Consider the following 25,822-nt stretch of genomic DNA (forward strand, 5'->3'; position numbering starts at 1 on the left):
AACTCTCAGTGTCTGTAGCGGGCGTTAAAGAGGGTAGTGCATGCTGCAAAAATTACGTACCCAGCAGCAAATCAACATAGTGAATAACCACAACCTAAAACGTACGCAAGTCATTCTTGAGCGTTGCAACGGAACTTGTGAAGAGCGCAGGCTTGGAACCCGCGGCGAAGACGTTGATTGCTCAAACCTTCCGAGCTTTCCCGGATTCGAAAACTTCCAAAGCGAGCGTCTGCTGAACGAGCACAACACTGGGTCCGCGGCCGTGAAAGATGCCTTTATTTGCGAGACTTGTCGGCGCCGTAGCGCCTCCACAGCTGGTGCCCGACGGCTGTGAACGGCGCCGCGGCCAGCGCCTGGACGGCCAGCTGCACGGTGAGGGCGTCGCCCAGGGGCAGCGCCTTGGCCAGGGTCTCGCGGCCGTAGTGCGAGCGCAGCCCCAGCACCATGGCGGCAGTGGCCAAACCGTGCGCCGACAGGCCCAGCGCGCGGTGGACGCGCCGCAGCGCGGTGTACTTCAGCCACGGGTGCTGCTTGCCCACCTGCGGCACACGGGTGGAACAGCGCTCTTGTCTCTGACGCAAATGAAAACACGAGGTATTAGAGAGTTTTAGTTTAGGGGACGCAAGAGGCTTGCGTACGCAAGAATTAGGGGCGATGGTACTGCGCATGCGCAGTACCGTGGCCCCTAGTTTTTGAGTACGCAAGCCGCTTGCGTCCCCTAAACTAAAACTCTCTATAGACCGTTTTTTCGTAGGCGCCGCCATATTGTGAACGCAGTGGCGCCGCCTATGAGCAGCGCCATACTGGCTTGGGTGAAAGCGGTTTTTTGCATGGCAGGTATACGCTCGGCGGTAGGTTCTGCCGTTTGTTTTCGTGGTCGTGCGGTCTGTTTAGTATGACGTGCATCTTCTACGTGGTAAACGGTTCTGCGAGACGTGCTGAGTGGTCTAAGGCGTCATGGCCGGAATTTCTGCTGGCGTTGAGGTGGACGGAACACGCAGTGCGATGTGTGAGCGCATATTTGAGCCTATATACAATCAGCCTCGGAGATCAACTGTGTATTTCTGAATGTTCCAATCACTAATGTGACCTTATTGCAGTATTATCCTCTATTTCTAAGCTGCGGTTTAGGAGCCATGAAACATACGCGACGATCCTAACAGCGTGGGTAGCGTTCTGCTACGATAGGAGCTGTGCTGTTTGACAAGCGTTCAAACTGTTCGCTGCAGGTTACATTGCGTGACTACTTGGTTGGATGGATGAGGTTTCCACCCATGAGTAAAATAGTTTTGGCTAGTAATAGCAGCATATCCTACAGTCTGAATTAAGCTTGTCCAGCAAAGCGACAGTTTACGAACTGCGCGAGCGTCCTAAGCAGTAGTAGGTGCTGGATTACAGATATCTTTGTTCTATATAGCGCATGGTCCAAGCATACGGCATCAACGGTTATATATTTATAAACGTTGTGCGGCGTTAGCCCGTTTTCTCTTGCTTTTTAGAGAAAGAGGATGATAACCGAATTTTTTTTTTAGTTGTGTTCGTTCAGTTCTCTACGACGCACTCACACGTATTACGGAAATTTTGCGCTCAGAAATAGCCATCGCATTCTTTTTATGCGAACCCTCTCATATATGGCTGTATACAGGCCAAAAAGGCAATTCCCTAGCACACAGCATATATATGTGTCGTGCTGGCTCACCAGCCACAATGATCGCTGTGTTGAGCAGCGCCATGGGCCCCCTGCAGCAAGGCTAGCGTAGATATATGGTAATTTCAAGCATACTAAACTTGAAATGCGTGAGAACGATGCCAGTGTATCACAAATATTTGATAGCGCCTGCCGCTCAGATGTTTTGTGGTTGCCTTAGGTTGGCCGTGCACGAGCATGCGCTCTTATGTTTTATGTTTTACTCCCTACGCCAATCGATCAGACAGTGTGAGCTGATTTACCATTTAATGCTGGTAATACAGATACGCCGGTTTTGACTGTTGAATTAAAATCGATATAAGCAAAATAGTAAACAACACATACACGCACCGCGACTGATAATGCGCGTACACCACGGCTGATTATGCACGTCACATTTTTGCGCCCTCAAGACATATTCCTGCCTACAGTAGTTACCGATGCACCGAAAGGCTTCCCTGACGACCTTATATGAACGGACATTGCGTAAATTTCACAAAGTAAGATTTAAAACATCTCGAAATCGTTCCGCAGCACGCGACAGCAATACTTTCAAGCAGCGCCGCGCCGGATCGCCCAAACCAGAGAGGAGGAAAGGCTCTCCGCGCGCCCTATCCTCCTCGCCCGATCCCGCTGTGCGAGGCGCGCAAGAAAAAGGGGACAGGACCCCAGAGCGCAGACTGCTAATATTGTTTCATGAAACGACAGAAAGCCCTTATATATAGGCAGCCTAATCAGGTGCACCACCCGGCTGCGCAAAAACTATAATATCATATTGCCACCGCCAATACGAAGTGTACACAATATCTTTCACTGGCGAAAAAGATTGATACGACAGAGAAACGGTCATCCTCAAGTCCATTTTAAACACAACAGATCCAGTGCATCCAGTTTGCTTCAAAATTGCAAGAAATGCAGCCCCAAGGCGAAGGATGAGGAGCCACTTCAAGGTACCCGTTACGCGCACAACATATCGCACAATGTCAAGAAGGTCGCGAGTAGGTACGGCGTGAACGTAGTGTTTTCAGTGCCTTGCAGGTTGGGAAAGATTTGCTCGCTGACGTCCGAACAGAAAAAAAATTATGCGTGGCTCTGCTATCGCAAACACCAGACACCAGCGGAGCTGGGGGAAGGCCAGTAAAGTAGTGCCAAACCGCACACTTAGTCTAACTTTTGCTGGGCTTCCCACAGCTCCGCTGGTCTCTGGTGTTTGCGATAGCAGAGCCACGCATAATTTTTTTTTCCACTGCGAGAAAGAGGACCGCCGAAGCGAGCGCGCGGGTTTTTATCGGAGAGCAATGACGTCACACCACCTGCGCCCCCCCCCCCCCCTCCGCGCCACTACTTCTCCCCTGCTAGGCTCCACCCACCCTCGCCGCGTCGCTATGCTGCGTGATGCTATGCTCTCAGTTTCACTCAGACCTCTCACCTCCAGCTAGGCGAAGCTGCGCACGCCGAGAGAAAACCACCGACGTTTTAACAGCTCCACTGTAAAAGTCGGAGCGTGCGAAAAAGCATGGAAAAAATATTTTCTCGAATTGTGTCTTCGCTGTTGTTTACCGTGTTCCTTTATCTTGTGGGAGAGTGTACATCGGGCAAACGGGGCGCTACCTTAGTGATCGCACGCGACAACACAGTCTGGCTGTAAGGAGTAACAATGGCGGACATTTAGCTTTCGGTTGCAAGAGTTGCGGCTGCTCAACGCAGTCCAATCAAATCAGGGTCATGGAAAAAAGTGCGTGATAAGGCAGGAGGAGGAATAAATTTTATTTGTAAAAAATGAGCTGACGGTGGAGTCGTCCGAGGTGGGCGGCGTCCCTACTGCAACATGCCGTGGGCCTCAGCCGATAGCTTGGCCTTGCTCACGAGACAAGGTCTTCAGGGCTCGGGCTTGTCAGCTGGGCCTCCCACTGCTCGATGGCTGGTCTGGTTACGTGTGGTGTCGAAGGGTTGTGTCCGCACTCCCTTACCATGTAGCAGAGGCTAATGGGCGCAGAGCAGAAGGCGCACTTTTGAGTGTAGCTCGCAGGATGCATGGCGTGCAGCAGGGTGACGTGCGGGGATGTGCCAGTCTGTAGTTTTCGAAACATCACCGCCTCTTCTCTAGTCAGCTTGGGATGCGGGGGAGGGTAGGTCCTCCTACCCAGTCTGTAGTGACTCAGGATGTCGCTGTGTGTTTTCGAGACGCCATCGTGTAGGCAGATATGAAAATTATTTAAGCTTTCTTCATCAGGGCAACATAGAGACAAGTGCGTAAGCTCTCCTTTGATTTTACTCTCAGACAGGGAAGTTGCTTTTCTCGATGGCCATATAAGCGTTTCAAAGTTTCTTGCATTCAAATATGCTTTTTTGTCAATTGTATTTCATACGAAAGCATTCTATGCTCCATTACGTGAAAATCCGTCAGCGGGAGCGAAAGATGGTACCAAAAATGGACGACGGCGCAAAGAGTAAGAACACCTCAACAAATGCTGGGATTGACGTAAAATTTCTCAGGGAAGTTTCCTGTAGACAAAGTAAATTAATCGCTCTGAAAAGAAAATTTGGCACATTTCAGCCTCGCTATCGAACCCGTGCCTCCGGGGTGCCAGACGAGCACGCTTCCTCGACGCCACAGCGGCTCTCTCTTTGCTGCATGAAATTACGGCGGCTGCACGTTTCTGGCTGGCCAAAGGTGTGGCCTAGTGAGTGCGTCATTTGGGCACGTGACGGCGCAGCCAATAGGAAGTAGGTGGCGCCACGTCATGAGTGTATAGAATGAGCGCGTTCATGTCGTTCTAAGGTCTACAAACGGTATAATGCTTTCGCATTCCCACGCGTAAGCAGTCTTAGGCGTGTCTGCCGATTTTTTTTATAGCTTCTTTCGTTTTTACTGTATCTGTTGTTTTCGGTAGTCCTCTTTTTTCGGTTTTTCTGTTGTTTCTAAATGGACTTAAGAGGAAGCGTTTGCTCGGGCCCAACTCCGACGCGGCCTATTCAAATACATGTAAAAAGCAAAAACACTTTTCCGAGATAACCCCTGGACCGATTTTAATGAAATGTGTTGAATTTGAGGAGAGAAGTTGAATTCTAGTGATCGCTAAGGAAGCGGAATATTGATTTAGGGCCTGAATTTTGTTGAAATAATCTTCAAAGATTCGAAAGTTCAAAAAAAAAATAAAAGTACGAAGTTTACAAATTAATAGCTCTGAGTCCAGAACAGATATCGCGGTTCTCAATGTAAACGGCCTCCATGAGATCATTCAAAGCGGGCAAATTCGATATGTCCATTCATATATTACGCGGATTTGTTACGTTGTGTACAAGGGTTCTGCAAAATGTGTATTTACACATTACGAAATTTTTTTTAGATTCTTGTGTAGCATATCAATTTTGTCCACTTTTGATGTGCTATGAGATGCAATTCACAGAATTGTGATATCATCTCTCATTGCTGGGTTACGGAGTTGTAAGCTTCCTAGTTTCGTTTCCCGAAAATTTGCGATTTCTGCTACTTTTAGTAAAAAAATTGACGACCTAAATAAAAAATTCGACACCAACAGTCACTATATTTTAAGTTTCTTTTAAATGGAACAAACCTCGTCAAGTATGGTGCAGTAGTTGCCGAGAAAAAAGAATTTTCCTTTTACATGTATTTAGGTAGGACCATCCGAGCAAAACCTTGCTCTTAACGATGAGCTCTTTCATGTCGCATCATTTTTTTCGCCAGTGAAAAATAGCGTGCGCCCTTCGTGTTAGTGGGAACAATATGATTATCTAGTTTTTGAGCATCCGGGTGGCGCATGTGATTAGGCTGCCTATATATCAAGACCTTCTGGCGTTTCATGAAATAATGTTGGGAGTCTGCGCTCTGTCCTGTCTTTTATTTTCTTGTGGACTTTGTACAGCACGTTAATAATTAAAGTATGCACAAACTAGTCCGCAAGACAGTATAATAAAAAACCCGAGCTCTGGTTTGTTTGCTTTCTTCCTACTAAATTTTAAGGAGCCTGATGAGGCTCTTAAAAAACAAACAAACAAACTACTCAGGTTTTTAGGCCCCTTCGGAAGATCGCCCTCAAGCGAGGGGGCATTCTGCCGCAAGAATTTCTCGAAGTAATAGCGCAGACTGCACGCAGCAGACGACAAGCGCCTGCAAGCTGCACTCACGCGATCTCGTCTTGACGGTGTCACAGGATCCGGGTATTTCTGCCGCTCTCACGGCGTCCGGTGAGGTGCGGTCATTTTTTCTTACCTGACATGTATAGCGGACATTGCAAGCGGGTAACGGAAAATAATGGGATAATCAAGTCCGTGGACGTTTATTTATTTGCTTTTGTTTTTACTATACCCATCAGTTGGAGAATTCGCAACCTTTTGCTGGCTACTTTCTTCGTGCGAGGCCAGCACTAGACATAGCGCAACAGAGAATCGGAAAACATCGCTCACGCTGCGATGCCAGCCCGGGCAAACCGGCCTTGTTCATATGGTTACGGGGAGTATTTGCTCAACAGTAAACCGCAAGCACTTGGCTAGTCAACACTGCACATGGCACGCAGGGTATTCCAGTGCGACAGGAGAGACTCTGACCCAGCCTCACTACAGTTCGTCTTTGTCTTTGCCACTGTTCGGGACAATATATATATATATATATATATATATATATATATATATATATATATATATATATCGCGGCATTTTTACCCATACAGCAATGTAAGCGAGCGCGTGTCTGTTCTTCGTAATCAAGCAATAAATCACGGTGCAATAACTGTATATATAGGTATACTGTTTACTCATCTGCAAAGCAAACAGAGCTGTTAATATGAGACCGCGTGAGGTTAAACGGTACACGCGATAATTAAGGGAGCTTAACAAACAAGATATTCAAAAGGGACAGGAGACACGTAAAAATATATTTGAGCGACAAAAAACAATTATTTCACATATCAAACGGACACGCAAGAAAAAAGGAAGGCACATCAAATGAAACCGTCGGAAACCATGTTTACGGAAGCAAAAACAAGGGCCGATACATGGCATTCCGCACGCGTGCGGAAGTGCACAAAACTGCACCTGTCGCACACAAGTGCACAAATTTCTGTTTGTACTGTGTGCGCGCGGGCAACGTGAACCAAAATGTACGCAACATGCGGATTGCGCGTAGGGCGAGAACAGCACAACAACACTTAAATCGTCCTTGAAACGGTTGTTGTTGTAACGCTTGACCGGAGGGTGTCTCTCGAGGAATGCGCCTTTCCGCAGGAATTTCGTGTCAGCGCACTACGCCGGCACGAGTGGTTACCCTCCAGTCGCGACGTTGCCCCCGTGCGGTCATATCGCCAGGTCCCGCACCCGTGGTCCCGCCTCGATCCCTAAAGCGAATTGACACAAGTGTCGTGGACGTCCGGACGATTTGAACCGAGTGCGCTTCCGAGTACGCAGTTTTGCTCGTTAAACTTGGCCAACACGGAGCGAAATTTGAAGAACTGAGCCCAGCGAATGGAGGCGCGGCGGCACTAAAAGTTTGCTGCTTTGCTCTATATGCACGAAGCGAAAAGAGACGAATGCGGCCGCATGAAGCACAAAGTAGCTGTTCCCGGTATTATTTCGGTTTGATAATTACCTGATAACGCGTAAATATCTCATAATACGTAGGATTACGATTATTTATATGCTACGCACGTAAGATTTCTTTGTAGAAGTCAGTGGCAAAAATAAAGCGCTGCCGCTAACTTGTGAATGTGGTGAAACTGGCTATTTATAACGCGTCCTCTGTCTAGAATCTTAAAAATCACACGAAAAGAAAAAGAAAATGAGAGCATCGACAACGGGAATCGAACCCACAGTTCTCTCGTGGGAGGCGGACACGGTACCGCTGCAAAGTTTCACTCAGTATGACGGACGTTTTGTCACCCTGCGAAGTACGTTCAACTGCTTTTGCGACGCTTCTTTTCCGGATCTCGGCTTGTCAGGACATTCTTCTCCTGTCATTCTGCGCAAGTTATATGCAAAAGTTGGCTTTCCGACAAATGCGGAACAGCTGCGGTTACCGCCAAAGGCGTCTTTCTTTTCAAAACTGCGGGTGACCGCGGTGTTAAAAGACCGCGAGGAGGTTGGCGCGTTGAGGAGCAGCGCTCGCGTCTGCACACACTACAGCGTCTGGTCGCTGCATTTCACTCCCCGAACAGCGCAACACGCGCGTGATGCAGCGCTGCAGAGTGTGGCATTCGCGTGGCCGCCGCCATATGCGTGGCACCGGTGCTACAGTATGAATGAGTCTCCCGCATGGTAAGTTAGGCACGCCTAATTTACTAGGTTATTCAATGGAGTAGCCATGCGAGATTTTAACCCGTCGCTTCCATGACATGCTCTCGAGAACTCAATCAGCCGCGTGCTTCTATTTCTGAGTGTTAGGACGGTTCTGTTAAATTACATAATGTAACAAATATTTGATGGTTTTGCTTCAGGCTCCTTATGTTTTATTAGTTGTCCGAAGTCGTACAACAGTCGTAAAAAAAGTGTGTTATATTTTAAAGACAGGTCCTTTGTATGAGCCTCGTATGGTACGTTGACTACGTGACTCGGTGATGTTTTCGATAGAACAAACATCTTCTGGACGTGATTGTACAGGTGATCACGCATCGCGTCGATCAATCTGCAGCTCGACGTCGATTTTTAGTGTCAGCATTTAGAAAATAAGGGATCGGAAAGAAATGAGAGGACGAAAAGCTTAACGTCGCGTTCTCACCCAGACGCTTTGCATCGCACGAGGCGCCGCCGCCACGCGAAAGTGGGCGACAAAATGGCCGCGTTCAGAGCGCATCCTCCGTCAAGCGCGACGGAACGCTCGTTGCCGCCCGCCAGCTCTCGCAGGTTTGTTCCGAATTCGCGGTTAGTGCTTTTCCCATGAATCTATATAAACGAAATCCACTGAACACACAACAAACGCAGACAATATATTACGCGGGCTAATACCGCAACGAGCTTGCAGGCAAATCGCGAATGGCACTCACGTCGCCTTTGGCTCCGCGTCGCTTCAGCATCGCGAACACTCGCAGTATAGCTATACAGCGATGGCACGCTACATCGAACGACTTCGTGTCGATAGTGCGCGTGCATGACTGTACTGCATCGGCCTCGACTACGCGCTACGCAGGGAAAAACGTCGTTAGCGCTCACCAGTTGCATCGCACCATACTCGCATATGCAGAGCGCAGGATAAGCCACGTCCTTACTTCGCGGAGCAATGAATTTTGTAACGGGCTGGAACGATCACGTTAATTTTCTCCAACGCAACAGTGCAGTGAAAAAAAAAAAAGTATGCTACGTACTCACGGTGAAATCGACGAGGGTGGTGATATGGGCTGGTTGGTCGGTCATCATGGAATGACATCTGGATAGCGCGGCAAGACGCGGACACAAGAAGAAACGAAGACCAAGACGAGCGCTGTCAACAACGAAAGTTATTTCCGGGATCGGTCGTACTTATACCCCCCCCCCCCCCCCGAAAAAAAAAAAAAAAACACGTGCAAGTCGATATCAACCTTAGACATACGTACACCCGTGAGCAAAAGTATAGGGACCACAAAGTCGCCGAAAAAACAGAATCTTATCGTAATGAACATGCATAAACGGAAACTGACAAGTGCACTAGACAATTCGTAATGCCAAGTTTAGACTGCTGTCTTTAATTTCAAGTTGCCTTCACAGACAGAGGAGAAATTGAATTTTATCGCGCAATCCCTGGTCCGTGTACTTTTGCTCACGGCTATACATGACGGCTTGAAAACAATATAAAACCGGTACATCAAGAAAGCAGAAAGAAAACCCAAAGGATACATTGCAAATGCAGTCAGCTTTCATGGCATGCGCAAATAATGTAACTCACTCGAGGGCAATGACAGTGACAGTTTGCTGATGCATTGGTCAGCGGTCGAAAGAATTTGCTCGGTCGCTATTATTAATCTCACACACTCACGCTTATCTCTTGCTATAACAGCAGTGTCTTTTACAAGAAGGCGATATGTACACGTTTTGCAATGAAGAGCAAGAAAACCGTCACCTCATGCACCTTGATACTCGTTTCTGTGCTCTCTTAAGCGTTCATTGATGTATCTTCCTGTTTGACTTATGTAACATTTACCGCATGAAAGCGGAATACGATAGACCACCCCTACGAGATATCCGACGGACTGATTTATGATTCTTATCACACGCCGGCTGAAATTGCAGTCGTTTGTTAGCTCGTGAGTTGTAAGCCCAGGAAATCCTACTATCAGTGGAGTTGAACTGAACGTCAAGAACTCAACTTCACTTGCTGTGCTTACAGCCCTCGAGCTTCTCCACTTTCATTCATCGCATTCGAAGTTAGTGAAGAAGTGCACAACTAACATGTGTTTCAAAAACGTCCTTAACAAATAATGCCCACACCTAATGAACGTTATTACCCAGCGACAGTCTGCGCGTCTTAAGGACGCTGGTTAACCCAACCATGCTTTGGTGTCGGCGGCGGAAAGGCTGTTCAAACACGAACGTGCGTCAAAATTCCCCCGTGAGAATGCGAGAGCTACCGGCGTAACCAGGCAAAAACCGTCGTGATTCCGCACGTACGCCAGGTATCGCATAGTCTGAAAAAGATAGGAAGTCGAGGTAACGTGCTGGTTGTTTTTTTCAGCTCCCAATAAACTAAGTACCTTGTGTGAAACCACCAACCCAATGAGAACTAAAAAGCCGGTGTGTGATAAGAATCATAGATCAGTCCGTGGAATGTGCCGTGGGTGGTCTATCGTATTCCGCTTGCATGCGGTAAATGTTTCATAGGTCAAACCAGAAGAAGGGCAGCGGATTGGGCGAGTTGGTGTTGCATGGTAACTATAAATTCAAACAGCGCTAAACGACAGGAATAGAATGAGGAGGAGACAAACACGGCGCTGAACTTACAACTGATTTATTTGAAGTAAAAAGTCAACATATATACGTACAAAACTCGGCACGCATGCGCCCGGTCATACATCGATGAAGATACAAACATCGGACAGCCAACATTCGCACGCGTTGTACCTGCCTAGCAATCTACCCTTTATGCAGCAATGCCATTACTTTCGCTGACAAGATTAAAGATGTTTTGCTAACGCAACTATTAGATTTTCTGATGATATGAAATGCTTCAGCGACTTCTCTGGTAGTCTTGTCACTATGAAAAAATAACAATTTTGTATCGTCAAAGAAAGGTACGCATTTACAAATACTGCAATGCTTTGCCAGGTTAGTGTCTTTTTTGTCTAATGAATTGGCATGCTCCATTAGTCTTATATTGATGCAACCAGAAGATGCATCAATGAGCGTTTAAGAGAGCACGGAAATAAGTATCACAGTGCATCAGGTGCCGGTTTTCTTGCTCTTCATTGCAAAATGTGTACATGTCGCCTTCTTGTAAAAGACACTGCTGTTATATCCAGGGATAAGCGCGAGTGTACGTGTGAGATTAATACTAGCGACTGAGCAAATCCTCTCGGCCGCTGAACAATGCATCAGCAAACTGCTACTGTCATTGTCCGCGAGTGAGTTGGATTATTTGCGCATGCCATGAAAGCTGACTGCATTTGCAACGTATAATTTTCGTTTTCTTTCTGCTTTCTTGATGTACCGGTTTTAGATTGTTTTCAAGCCGTCATGCACGCATCTTTAAGGTTGATATTGCCATGCACGTGTTTTTTTTTTTTTTTTTTTTCGGGGGGGGGGGGGGGGGGGAGGGTAGTATAAGTACGACCAATCCCGGAAATAAATTTCGTTGTTGATAGTGAGCGCTTGTCTTCGTCTTCGTTTCTTCTTGCGTCCGTGCTTTGCTGCGCTATCCAGATGCCATTAGATGTTCACGGCGAAAGCCGGATTCGGCTCGTGCCAACGTGGGAAACACACACGCTCGGTTAATCCACAGCTATAGGTATCCTAATGCACATAACGTCCATCTACTACAGAGTGCACTCGTCCTGGAGACTTCACACGAAGCGCGCCAACAAATGCACGAAACACTCAAATATACTTGCCAACAACGACGTAACCGGCCATGCATGCACAATTTGCAAAATAGCTGACCGGATAACAACCGATAATAACAACGAGGGCAGCTTGCGCCCCTATACCCTCCGTTCTCTCGCAATCCCGCGCTCTGATTGGCTTGCGACAAGCGATGCTCTCCTTCTTCTTTTTTTTTTTTTTCCAGCGACGAAAATCGGTCTCGAACACATCGGCGCGACGAGGTCGCCGATGTTGTCGCCGATCAAACATTTCTCAGTGTGAACGGGGCATTAGAGTCCTTGAGGGTGCAAATCGGTCCATATAGGCCCTTCTCGCGGAGCAAACTGCAACGCGAAAAGGAACAAGATGGCGCTTGCCGGAGAGAAAGCCGCAGGAATACGTACGAAAAAATTACCGCCTCTGCCTTTTGCGGTCAGCTGTCGTAAATGCAGCTGAGTGTTCGCTGACGCACTGCTATCCATTCATGCTGCAGAATGCGGAATGGTAAAAGGAAGGCGTGCGCAGTAGTTGGCTGCAAAAATAGTGACTGGCATATTAAGGAATTGAATGCATCTGCATGAACAAGTCCCCGGACCGCTGCTGTACGTAAGGACTGACTGTGCATCCGGCCTTTCGCGATGCATGGCATGCCTCGAGGACAAAACAAATCATTCATCCGTTAGTGCTGCTTCGCTAACCTCCAAAAAAGTAACTTCAACCCAGGAACGTCGCCAAGATCGAATGAGTACCGCTCGTTACAGTGACAAGGGGAGTAGCACCGCTTCCTGGAATAGTAAATTTGTCGCATATTATCCACACGCATCTGCCCGAACTCGCACTCAAGCTTACGCCCACTCTATCGCCAACGTATCAAGAATAAGCGAATGGGCGCACACTTGATATAACACGCTGAAGCATCGGTGACGGCGACTACGCTGACATCACAATAATGTTCGATGCTGAACGTTTCGTAACGGTCCAGACAGTAAGCGAGTGACTGGCGATAAGACATCTTTGCTACAAGCTATTACGAAATACAGAACATCTACTTTCCAATCTCGTGCGAATCAATAACAAATCTATCAGAACTGAGAACACCCGCGATAGAATAGGCAGAAAATAAACAACCAGCTAGTGATAGCCCTGATGGACTTGACTGAGTCAGAAACATGACAAGCTTCTGCTTCAAAGTGTTAGCCAAATAAAGAACGATGAGCAAATTGCACTGATTTTGATTTAATCTACAAGCGGAAAGTTTGGACAGCTTGCAATACATTTTTAGCTCCGCTTCTAGTGATAGCACCGTAAACACTGCTCGCGCCGTTTGGACAAGGCGTAAAGCCCAGACCACACGTACGCTTGCGGACGCGCGCAAGCTCGTGTGTCCGCGCGCCCACGCATGCGCAGACGATGCGGCATGGCTCGTACGCGTCGAAAACGCGGCTTGATCTCGGCGAACAGCACCTCTATGCTCCTCTCTCTTATCGCGCGCTTGGGTTGCGTCGCGTCGGCGCGTCTTTGTGGATGAAAACCGCCATTCCTCGCGGCAAGCGCTGGGCCCGCGGACGCGAGCTTGCGCGCGTGCGCAGGCGTACGTGTGGTCTCGGCTTAATGGGCTCTGAAAGCGCGTACATGGCCTCTGAAGCTGTGGCCAAAGCTTCGTGTCGTCTACCCCATAGAGTTTCCTACAATAATTACTAGAGGGAACTCTGGCGCTGCAGTCGTTGCACCACCATGGGAATGATGGGAAGTACATGTATTTGTCTGATCTTCGTGCTTGTGGATTCAGACGTTCTTGTGGCTTTCTATAATAACTATATAAATCTTATTGTCGTAAATTTCAGCGCAATCTATGCTCTTCGAAGTGCAGAAGACGCCGCGAACACGCACAATTGCTATTAATTGCAACGATTGAGCTTGTCCAGGTGGCCAAATCGAAACGCGCCAAGCGTCTCAAGGCACTGGCATGCCCGCGATAAATTCATAAGGGCGTTTTATTCGCTTGTCGATACATGCGGCTGTGGCTTAATGGTTTCAATATCAGGCTTCTGTGCTAGAGTTCCTGTGTTCGAATCTTGCCGTCGGGCAATTTTAATTATGTTTATTTATTACGCGGTACTTTGTTGAAAACGACGCGTTTACAAAGTCACAAAGCCGTTTGAAGCCAAACAAACAAAGTTTAGGCAAATCCATGCACTTCCCACAATTCCCATGATGGGACAACCGCTCCCATTGCAGCTCCCGTAGACAATAGCGCCAGAGTTCCCTCTAGTAATTATTGTATGAAACTCTTATGGTCAACCCAGTCACCGTCTACGATATACGCTGAAACAGTGGTTCGCTGAGACGCGCTGGGCCGCCATTCCCATCCATTGAAAACGCGTTAGAGACAGCTGAGGCATGCAATGGACGCGCCGCCAAGTGATCAAGCATGGCGGCGCCCGCGGAATCGCCGTGAAAAAGGTCTTTAACTGACAGCCCTACACCTTTAAAGTGTGCAACGGTGCGAATCATAGACCCTGAACCGTGCAAATCGGTTTACAGTGCAATCGGTAAATTGAATGAATTCGATCAGCGCGGAAAACGATGGCAACACAAGAAAGAAGGACACAGGACGAGCGCAGTCTAACGTGTTAGACATAAGGAAGAGTTCGACAGCGCTGATGCAGAGAATGCATCAATTCACTCTCGCCCAGTTTTACACCGTATCACTCGGTGAAGTGTTCGTGGTTTGCGAAAACTTACAGCAGATGCGAAGAGATTTTCTTTTTTCGCCACCATCAGAACAAGGCCTCCGCCGTTAGTCCTCAGCAAGCTACGCTTAAGAGGAAGCTTCAGCTCGGGCCCAACTCCGACGCGGCCTATTCAAATACATGTAAAACGCAAAAATGTTTTCCTGAGATAACCCCTCGACCGATTTTATTGAAATTTGCTGCATTTGAAGGAGAAAGTTAAATTCTAGCGACTGTTGAAAGCGGAATTTCGATATAGGGCCTTCATGTTATCGTAAAAATATTCAAGAATTTGAAAGTCCGAAAATATAGAAGCACGAAGTTTACTAATTACTAGCTCTCCGTCAAGAATAGATATCGCTGTTTCGTAAACGGCATCCATTAGATCACTAAAAGCGGACAAATTATGTATGTCAATCTATATATTACGTGAATTTGTTACGTTGCGTACAAGAGTTTCGCAAAATCTGTATTTACACATTACTCATTTTTTTTATATCCATGTGTAACATATCAATTTTGTCCGCTTTAGATATATGAAATGCAACTCGCATAATTGTGATATCATTTTTATTGCTGAGATACGGAGCTGTAAACTTAATAGTTTCGTTTTCTAAAATTTGCGTTTTTCATGAATTTTTTACTAAAAATTAACGACCTGAATCAAAAATTCGAAACCAACAGTCACTAGATTTGAGGTTTTTCTTTTAACTGCAACAAACCTGGTCAAGTTTGGTGCAGTGGTTGCCGAGAAAAACGAATCCTCATCTTGCATGTGTTTAGATAGGATCATCCGAGCTAAAACTTCCTAAGCGCTAAACACTTTGTGTCACAACGACAACCGTTATCAAGTCTCGAGCGCACTGTCGAATAGTGTCCCCGTTAATTTTCTTCTATGCCCTAGAGGACGAACAGTGCTTAATTGGGAAGAACGGAGCTGTCACCATGGAAGTGCGGAGCGTCATGGCGCCCACTCCGACGGCCGCCTCGAGCAGGGTGAGCAGCAGGGCGCCGAGTCCCGCCCACGAGTGCCACGTGGCGAAGTGCGGCTTGCCCAGCGCCGCCTTGTGGACGAACGCGGCCCAGCAGCCGAGCACGGCGCACGCCGTGGACGCCGCCTGCAGCGCCCAGTGGAGCCGGGTGCGGCCGAGGCGCACCAGCAGCACGGCCGGCTGGGTGATCAGGCCGTACTGCGCAGAGGCGGGGCAAGCGTGGAGCGATCGCCCGGCCTATCGCTTGTGCTATACGCCGAGTCCGGTGCCTCAAAATCCTCATTTATAGCGCATGTCGTATACACTAGCGTTTGTGATACGCTGGAGCGAGTTTACAATTGTGAACAGTGCTGCAAACAAATGACTAATTATTATACTAAATTGATCTTAACGCAAATAACACTCGATCCTTTTTTTTTTCATTGCAGAAATTCAGTTTCCATAGTTACAAATAAAGCTGAACAACCAGTTCTAATTCTCCTTCATGTGTGAGTGTGTTTGGGCACCACTGGGATAACGTTCCAAATCAATGACAGGAGAGACGCGCAGTACGATTAATGTCGACCACCTGGGTTTCTTTGGTGGGCGGTTCTTCGGTGAGCGTTTTACAGCAGAACACAGCAACCATTGAATCCCCCTAGTAGATGTACGAGTACAATCGCTTATGTCGAAAAGCGAAGCGAAACGGCGTGTATATAAGGCACAAAACAAAGACAGAAACAATGGCGAAGGGAGGCTTTCCTACAACATTTTTTTAGAAAATCTATAGACATTTCATTGACATTTGCTTAAATGTATGATAGACTGTCTGTAAACAAAATCTATGGACTTCTACAGACACATTCTATACATTCTGTATAGGCTAGTCTGTGGAAGTACTTATGGCCTTACCCGTTTCATCGAGCATTGTCTATAATATGTCTTTAGACAACTTTTATTCTATAGACAGTCTAACAGTGTATTGCCTTACAATTTTATCGACTGTATTCTACTGAATATTTATATACAACAGATGTCTAGAGAAGCTCTTATATTCTTTATATACATCATGCCACACCTTTTATTGACTATTATTTACAGAATATGTATAGACACTACAGAATGGTTTATCGAGAGTCTATATAACCTGTCTAAATCCGTTTTTGTAAGGGAATTAACCAACCGCAGTCGGCTGACCTACACTCGGGGAGGGAGAAAAGACAGATGAGAAAAAGGAAAAGGACAAAGAAGCAGTCAGTGTGAACACACTCGCACAAATGACACAACGTGACAGAGCGAGGCGGCTTGAACGAACTGAAAAGGACTCGAGAAAATACACGCGGTGTATATTTAGGTGGACAATAATTTTAAAGTTAGGCCAGAATAACTCACGGTGGCGTTATGGTTGCTATTCGAGTATCCAGAGTGGTGGCCCTCTAGGTAAAGAGTAACTTACGCAGTTATTCGGATAGCAATTATTAGAATGGCGTTAAGAATCTTTTTTCTTCTTATATATATTCGATGGCTAATGCGTTTGAGCACGCTGAAGCCCCTCTTCGGCTTTATCTAGTCAAGCAATTAAAAGGAAGTTTTTAACGCGAAAGCGTTAAGTGTCCCGTATCGCAGAATATCCGGCGTCGGCGACCAGCTTCCCGCGCCCAACGTTGACCATCCTCACGCGAAAGGTCCTTTCGAACATCGCATATACCCAACCGCGCAGGCGCAGAGAAGTTACTGAACTAATTGAATTTCTAAAAGTAAACTGCGTCAGAAAAATCGTATAGTACGACTTACAAACAACCTACAGACACGATAGCGTCGGATTGTAATTTGAATATACCAGAATACATAGTTATTTTACGCGCAAACTCAAACACAAACCGATTTTCTAGCGTTTCGACCATTGATCGAGCGACGCGCCCGGTTCCTTGTAAAACCTCCTAATGGCGCTCGCCTCCACGAACAGCATGAAACTTATTAATGAAGTAAACATGTCCACAATAGAGATTAGTAAGGGGCGGTTGGAAGAGAGGTGGAAGTAGGGAAACGACAAAAACGGGGACGTAAAAAAACAAAGCTCCCAATAGGGGGTCAGAAAATTTGGTTATGAGAATTCATCGTGTTTTTCTTTTTCTTTTTTTTTTTCTTTAACCTAGGTAGGACATTAGGCAGTATAATAGCAAGAGCTTGGTGGCGCAACCCACCGCCCCGTACCAAAGGGGACGCTCATAACATCCATCCATAGAGTTTCCTACAAAAATTACTAGAGGGAACTCTGGCGCTGCAGTCGTTGTCCTACCATGGGAATGATGGGAAGTAGATGGATTTGTCTGATCTTCGTGCTTGTGGATTCAGACGTTCTTGTGGCTTTGTATATTACGCTATATAAATCTTATTGTCGTATATTTCGGCGCAATCTATATTCTTCGAAGTGCAGAAGACGCCGGGAACGCGTACAATTGCTATTAATTGCAACGATTGAGCTTGTCCAGGTGGCCAAATCGAAACGCGCCAAGCGTCTCAAGGCACTGGCATGCCCGCGATAAATTCATAAAAGCGTTTCCATTCGCTTGTCGATACATGCGTCCGTGGCTTAATGGTTTCAATATCAGGCTTCTGTGCTAGAGTCCCTGTGTTCGAATCATAGAGTTTCCTACAAGAATTACTAGAGGGAACTCTGGCGCTAGTGTCTACGGGAGCTTCAATGGGAGCGGTTGTCCCAGCATGGGAATTATGGGAAGTACATGGATTTGCCTAAACTTCGTCCTTTTGGCTTCAAACGGCATTGTGACTTTGTTAACTCGTCATTTTCAACAGTATATTGCGGAATAAATAATTAAATAAACAACATTAAAATTGCCCGACGGCAGGATTCGAACACAGGGACTTTAGCACAGAAGCCTGATATTGAAACCATTAAGCCACGGACGTACGTATCGACAAGCGAATGAAACGCCCTTATGAATTTATCGCGGGCATGCCAGTGCCTTGAGACGCTTGGCGCGTTTCGATTTGGCCACCTGGACAAGCTCAATCGTTGCAATTAATAGCAATTGTACGCGTTCCCGGCGTCTTCTGCACTTCGAAGAATATAGATTGCGCCGAAATATCCGACAATAATATTTATATAGAGTAATATACAAAGCCACAAGAACGTCTGAATCCACAAGCACGAAGATCAGACAAATCCATGTACTTCCCATCATTCCCACGGTAGGACAACGACTGCAGCGCCAGAGTTCCCTCTAGTAATTTTGTAGGAAACTCTATGGTTCGAATCCTGCGGTCGGGCAATTTTAATTATGTCTATTTAATTATTTATTGCGCAATATACTGTTGAAAATGACGAGTTTACAAAGTCACAAAGCCGTTTGAAGCCAAAAGGACGAAGTTTAGGCAAATTCATGTACTTCCCCTAATTCCCATGCTGGGACCAGAGTTTCCTACAATATTCTTGTAGGAAACTCTATGGCTGGGACCATAGAGTTTTTCTCACTATAACACCTAGAGGGTAATCTGGCGCCACCGTCTATGGGAGTTTCTTAAGGGGGCACCGTGCCGTCATGGGAATGACGGTCTATGTGTCTGCGAGGCTCGTGTTGGCTGGTGTTGTAAGAGGCTTCGTCTAAAACGTGGATATGGCTACGCAAATAACGCGTTTTCAAAGTAAAATCTTCATAAAATGTTTCCATTCACACATATTACATCTTTACTCACCCACGATGCATGACCAAGCGAAGAAAAGCAAGAACAGGACGACCAACTGTTTCAAAGCGAGCGCGAACCTTGGCGTCTGTCCTCCAACTTTAGCGGCCCGCTGATACTTTTTACGTAACATGTAGTCGTACACACAATAACAAGTTCTCATAGTTAAACAAAACATGTTTTCGCGTAATAATAAAGCTAAAACAGCTTTTCACGTGCTGTTCTAGTAGAGAATGAATCATTGTGACAGACGGAATGGTACTTGCCAAGCGCGTCTTCAAGGTGTCCTGTCTCTACAAGAACGATGCCAATCCGAATCCACAATATACCGGCATTCCCATGCATACCACAGCGCAGGAGCGCCAGATTTCCCTCTATGTAGTGAGAAACTCTATGGCTGGGACAACCGCTCCCATTGCAGCTCCCGTAGACACTAGCGCCAGAGTTCCCTCTAGTAATTCTTGTAGGAAACTCTATGCATCCATCCATCCAAAGGAGAAGTACAAAAACAAAAGTTCGCAGTAGGGGTTCAGAAAGTTTGGTGATGGGAATTCTTCGCCGGTTTTTTTTTTTTTTTCTCTTTTTTTAACATAGTTGGGACATTAAGCAATACAGTGACAAGAGCTTGGTGGTACAACCCACCGCCGGCGTCCGCGATTCGCGTGGCCAACGCCGTAGCATAGACGCCTTTGGCGGACGTCGTGATGGGACGCGTGGCCGGCGCTCGTGCGTCGTGAACGCGATCTGCGACGTGGCCCAAGTGCGCGTCCGCGCAGGCCTCATCTCGTAGCGACGGCAGCTTCGAATGCGATGTGCTTTCGGCGTCTCGTTCGCGTTAAGCGAGAGATGCGAGCAGGTCAACTCGCTTGCTGCTGCCGCGATTCCTAACTCCAGCATTTTGACAGCGAGTTCCCGCGCTCATCGAGGGAGATGCGTTCATGTGCTTTGCGCGCGTGACACCGTGCTTGTCAATTTAGTTAAAACACGTTGGCGGGCTGGTTTGAATGTATGACAGAATGCGTAAGCGCGACTGAACAAGGACGTAGAAAGAAGCAGACACGCAAAAACAGCGCTGTCTCTCTGTGTCTGCTTCTTCCTACGTCCTCGTTCCGTGACGCTTACCCATTCTATTGTTAATTTAGTTAGTAAGCGAATGCTTATAAGGCGGCTAAAGCTACTATCCTTACTTCGCACAGCTATCCACTAATTTGCTATCGCAATCGGTGCTTCCCCTTTCCGGCGAAACTGGGACTTTTTCATTTTTTTTTTAACACCAAGCGTGGTAGCATGCACCCGCACCGCTTACAAACATAAAACACGTCTACAAAGGAATGTTTCATGCAGGCTGTGCAGAAAGACACTTACCGCCAACACCGCGAGCGTCGGGTGCCATGGGAACAAGAAGCCTGCAAGTATTCGAAATCGACTCACAATCGGCAACTAAAGTTCGGCTGCTTGTTAAATCGGATGTGGCGAACAGTCGCTCGAACCACTCTGTTTTGCTTTCTCTCTGCTTGTATTTTGTGCCGGGATGCGATGTCGTAACGAGAGCGGCATTTGGAAACAACATGCGACTGCGGTTATTTTCTTCCACGCGTCTTTTTACTTTGAACTGATTTTTGAAAGATCACCTGTTGCATCTACGCAATTCGACCTCTTTAGATCGGACTGACTTGAAGAGGCGCACACCAGCACGCACGAAAGGTAATCAGATGGGCAATTAACTGACTGATTGATGGTGAACTTGTGGAATTGGGGGCCGGAGTTATTAATGAAGCCTCGCTAAATAGACGGACACAAGAAATGAGCACAAACACGAACAGCTGTGTCCTCATTTCCTGTGCACGTGTTTAATGACTGTATGCTACTTTGAACTAATTCACGAATACTCAATTATAGCGAATCACTAATTTTTTTTATATGCAGCGAAGCCATATCTTAGCATAAGTCCTTTCACAAAACCTGCTTCGATCGAAAAACAAGTTCCCCCAAATTTCCTACATAGTATAGGTGTTCCAGGCGATAACTAGGCATAAAATCATTCGTGCTTTCAGAGACAAAACTATGGGCAACACCAGTGCAATAATTCAGCAAGATTTGGGGACGCACACGACGAGACTGGCTCCAGCTTCGAATTACTGCTGAGCGAATCCGTTAATATTTGGCACATCTTTTGCAATTGTAGTAAGTGGCCTAATGTTATTTATTTGCAGGTTAAAAAGTGACATTCTTAATTACCTAACTGAACACTGATATTTGTCATGTAAGTAATGTTCGAATCACTAGCTTTTCATTCGAAGGAATGAAATTGCGCTAAGTCTGCCACAGTCCATATATTATTTAACGTACTCTATTGCAATTATAACCAGTCAAATAATCAAATGTTCATTATAGTGATCGGGAACAGCTACGAAGTGTTCTTGCTGGTGCATTTATAAAACAACAAGCGAGACAAAATGTACACAGAAGACAAATGTGGTTGACAAAACAATGAGATACAGAAACAAATAGCAAATCACAAAACGAGGAGGAGGGCGTAAAAGTTAGTTAATCATACAACATGACTGTTTACATATATGAAAAACACAGCAAATGAACTCTGAAATATATTAATACAATCAGAGTGCTTACTGCATGTTTTTTCGAGTCGAGCCATAGCACAATCTCTAATGCAACAAGCCGCACAGAAAACGCGGATTGCTGTCTTGTATATTATTGCGGCACGGAAAATTGCACGTGATCAAGAAGCTCTGAGCAATGTGCAATGCTATGGACCACCTTATAGTGGAATAGGTCTGACTTAGTACGTCTTGATTTTAGAGGTCTGAGTTGGTGTATATTCGAGAGGTTTGAACTATAATCGCCAGAACGGCAAAAGCGGTGCTTAAAAATAGCTATAATTTTACTCTGGACGCGTTCAATCAGGTAATAATTAGATTTGCAGTTTGCGCCCCAAGCTATATACAAAGGCCTACTCTAGTAGTGGAAGGCACATAGTAGAACATAATTTCAAAAAAACTACAGGGGAGCGGGAGACATGCAATAAACAATACTAAGAGCGCGAAGGGCACGTTGTTTCGAATATTTAGCGTGTGAAGAGAAGCTTAGCGTTTTGTCGTAGTACACACCAGCAATTTTCACTTCATCATCCCTAGGCAGTGGAGCATCCAATTGCGCATCCAATTGCAATTGTATTTCCCGTGCATAACTTAATGCCACAGTTTTAAGAGTAGCTCATTGTCTCTGCAACCGATTGAAAGCGAAAAAAAAAAAACGTCTTTTTGGAGGTTATACAATGCAGTCGTCAACACCGTTGACAATCTTAAATAGTTTTAAGTGTGATGAGCATACAAAAAAAAATGAAGAGTCTTGAATTGCTAACGAAATGTCATTTATGAACAACAGGAAGAGAAGAGAGCCAAGAACAGATTCCATGAGGAACTCCTCCGCTAGTGACTTCATCGCTAACAGCGCTCTGTCCATTAATGCCAACGAAGCACGATCTATTGCTCAGGTAATGTGACATCAGGGCAGTGATGGAAGAAGGTATGTGCATTTTCGTGAGCTTTTTAATGAGCTTATATGACAAACTACATCAAGTGCTTTATTCACGCCAAAGTAAATAGTGTCTGATTGGCCCTTAATATGTACCACTCTGGAAGCATGGGTCATAAATGTTACCAAGTTTGTTGTTGTGGAGCGCCATGGCATAAAGCCACGCTGTTCATCTATTAAAATGTTCTTAGTAATAACAGAAAGCAGGGAATGCTATACAGATTCAAACACTTTTTATGCAGCGCAGAGGATAGATATAGGTCGATATTTAGTGACAGCACTCCTAGCACCCAGTTTGTGTAAGGGCACTACTGGCGCTACGTTCCAAGGCCTAGGAAGCGTAGTAGACTGGTATGCTGCCGTAAGTCTTAACCAGTGCGGCAGAGATGCCATCAGAGGTAAAGGCGTCAGTAGTGCCCGAGACATCACAATTTTAATAATAATAATAATAATAATAATAATAATAATAATAATAATAATAATAATAATAATAATAATAATAATAATAATAATGTTTATTGCCACCAAAAATGCGAAAGAACACAAACAGGCCGGTCTAAGCCTCAGTTGGCTTGTAAGACCGTGCCATGAATACGATACACATGGCGAAAAAGAAATACATAAATTGATGACATGTAGAATGAAGATAAAACGAATTACAAAAAAATGGAAAAGAACAAGATAACATTTGCTTATTCTACTTAAAACAAAGGAAACTGATGAAGTATATATTATGATTGAAAAATGTTCTGGAGGTTAATTTCACAATAGCTCCTTTAATAAATCTTTCAGCGTGCTTTTCGATGACGCGTTAAAGATTTCCTCTGGTAACTTAAATATGTCCGGCATATATTGCACAGCGTCTGGCCGCACCATACCTTGTGGTTGAACGAGGAACTGCATAACGGATGTTTCCTCTAAGTTCTCTCATTGTGACGGCACTTTTCTGTTTGAATGCGGAATTCCAAAAATGTTCGACAACTGTTTCTATAAGCAATGATTGAAAATTCAGTAGGCCAAGTTCACGGAGGATATTTGCAGCTGCTACTATTGGGAAATTTTAGACAACATTTTAAAGAATATTTTTTATAATCCTGTCTACCCTGCATCTCCAACGATCCGAATAGAAGCCGAAGACTGTAATGCCGTATCTCAACACGCTGTAACCGAGTGCACGTACAATAATCTTTTTTTACAGACAAGCGTGCAATACTTTTGATATTAAACAACAGCCAAGCGATTGACCTCAGTTTAGAACAAATAAGTGATAAGTGATGTTGCCACGATAAGTTAATATAGAAAGATATTTCCAGATATTTCACAGAATCCGTGTATAAATTGGCGCAAGTTTGCAAGAAACATAGTTCGACTCATGTAAGTAGAGAGGCATGTTAATTACAGTAGTCTTGAGTGGAGAGCGAAAACAAGCAAGTTGTGTTTTTTTGGGGGCATTAACAACAATTCCATTATTAGTGAACCAAAGCAGTGCCTTGTACACGTCATTTTGCAACATTTCAGCGGACATTTCGTAAGAAAGATGTTTTGCCAGTAACAGAGGGTCGCCAGCATACTGGAACACGAAACATATGGAAATTGCCCAAGGGAAGTCATTAACGAAGATGTTAAACAACAATGGCGATAAAATGGGCCCCTGAGGAACTTCAGCTTTCAACAGCTTACAACTAAAAACGCCCTCATCATCGGTATCGACCACTTGAAATCTGTTGCTCAAGTGATTTTTGAAAATGTTGTAAAAAGGCCCACGAAATCTCCAAAAATACAGTTTACTTAACAAGATTTGTTGATTCAGGGATCTAAGAACAGGGCACACGTGAAAAGATTCTGATCGAATGCCGAGAACAATTCATCTAAATATTCCTCAAGCAGTGCCTGAGTACCACGCCCTGAAACAAAGACAAACTGCCGATCAGTCAGGATAGAAAATTTGTTAGGAAAGAAAGACATAGCGTGGAAAAGAAATTTTTCTAAGACCTGAGCAATAACCGGCAATATAGAAATTGGCCGATAGTTTTCAATATTATCTTTCTTCCCTGACTTGTGTAGTGACAAAGCAACTGGAGTTTTTAGGCGTTCCGGAATTTCGTCACCTTCCGAAAAACCATGCAGTATATACAGGATAATATCTGACAGCGCATTGAAATTCCTTCTGATGGTGTGTAAGGATATTTCACCATATCCAGTGGGTTTGTTAGGACGGAAACTGAAAATTTCTTCCAGATCACCCCTCGAAATTCTCGGAAGAAAAGCTGACGCAGAAACGGATTGCCCTAACGACCGCGTGTTTGTGGATGGAGAGACAGCTCTTTGGGACACTCTTACAATTGCCTGTCGAAAGCACCAGCCACTTCTGTGGGGGGTTGCTGAAAAGCACCGAAAACAGACTGTTTACTGGAACTCACTCCTCTGACATGATTTACCAAAGACCAAGTTTTTCTTGCAATATTTGAAGATTGTTGGAATTTATAAATAAAGGTAACGGCGTTTGGCGCCATGCAGAAGAGCGAGAACTCTATTTCTTGCCGACTTGTATACTAAGGGCAGTGCTTGGTTTCTCAGATTTCTTTTGCAGCGTGTCCACAAGGTGTCTCGATACGAAATAGAAGCAAGAATTTCTGTGTTCATCCAGCAGTGACCCTTTCTTATCGGCTTAGCTATCAGCCAAATGCAATGTAATTCAAATTTTTTCAGTTGCGTAGAGAACGTTTCATACACATTGCCCGACGAATCTTGTTTGGTTAAGTATGTACGTCCAGTCAAACAAAACGATAAGCTTATCAAGCTTGGATTAATTATAATAATAATAATAATAACAACAACAACAACAACAACAACAATAATAATAATAATAATAATAATAATAATAATAATAATAATAATAATAATAATAATAATAATAATAATAATAATAATAATGTGTTGGTATGAATCATGCTTCAACAGACATTTCGCACAAGATCATCCGCTATTCGTCGTCAATGCAGAGTCTGTGTGGAAAGCCACTCCGCGAGAGACAAGATCCGCCGCCCTGCATGTAGAATCCTTCTCTTGAATTTCGACGCTCAGCATATTATAAAGCAAAATTGTACCGCTTTTGAAATACTGCTGATACGGACATGCGATATCTATTTTCGTTGCAGCGTTGCTACAATTGT

The 25,822-nt window shown here is 45.3% G+C and overlaps 1 protein-coding gene across 1 annotated transcript in view; it reads right to left on the minus strand.

The window, feature by feature from the left end:
* Positions 1–253: 253 nt before the first annotated feature.
* Positions 254–25,822, minus strand: part of LOC126526973 (transmembrane reductase CYB561D2-like) — a 30,015-nt gene continuing 4,446 nt past the window's right edge. Inside the window, exons 2-4 of the mRNA XM_050174680.2 lie at positions 20,460–20,500; positions 15,363–15,608; positions 254–539 (exon numbers count right to left, since the gene is read on the minus strand). Coding sequence (XP_050030637.1) covers positions 276–539; positions 15,363–15,608; positions 20,460–20,500 — 551 coding nt within the window. The 3' untranslated portion in view covers positions 254–275. The remainder of the gene's footprint in view (positions 540–15,362; positions 15,609–20,459; positions 20,501–25,822) is intronic.

The sequence above is a fragment of the Dermacentor andersoni genome, chromosome 9 (assembly GCF_023375885.2).
Source record: "Dermacentor andersoni chromosome 9, qqDerAnde1_hic_scaffold, whole genome shotgun sequence".
Classification (NCBI taxonomy): Eukaryota; Metazoa; Arthropoda; class Arachnida; order Ixodida; family Ixodidae; genus Dermacentor; species Dermacentor andersoni.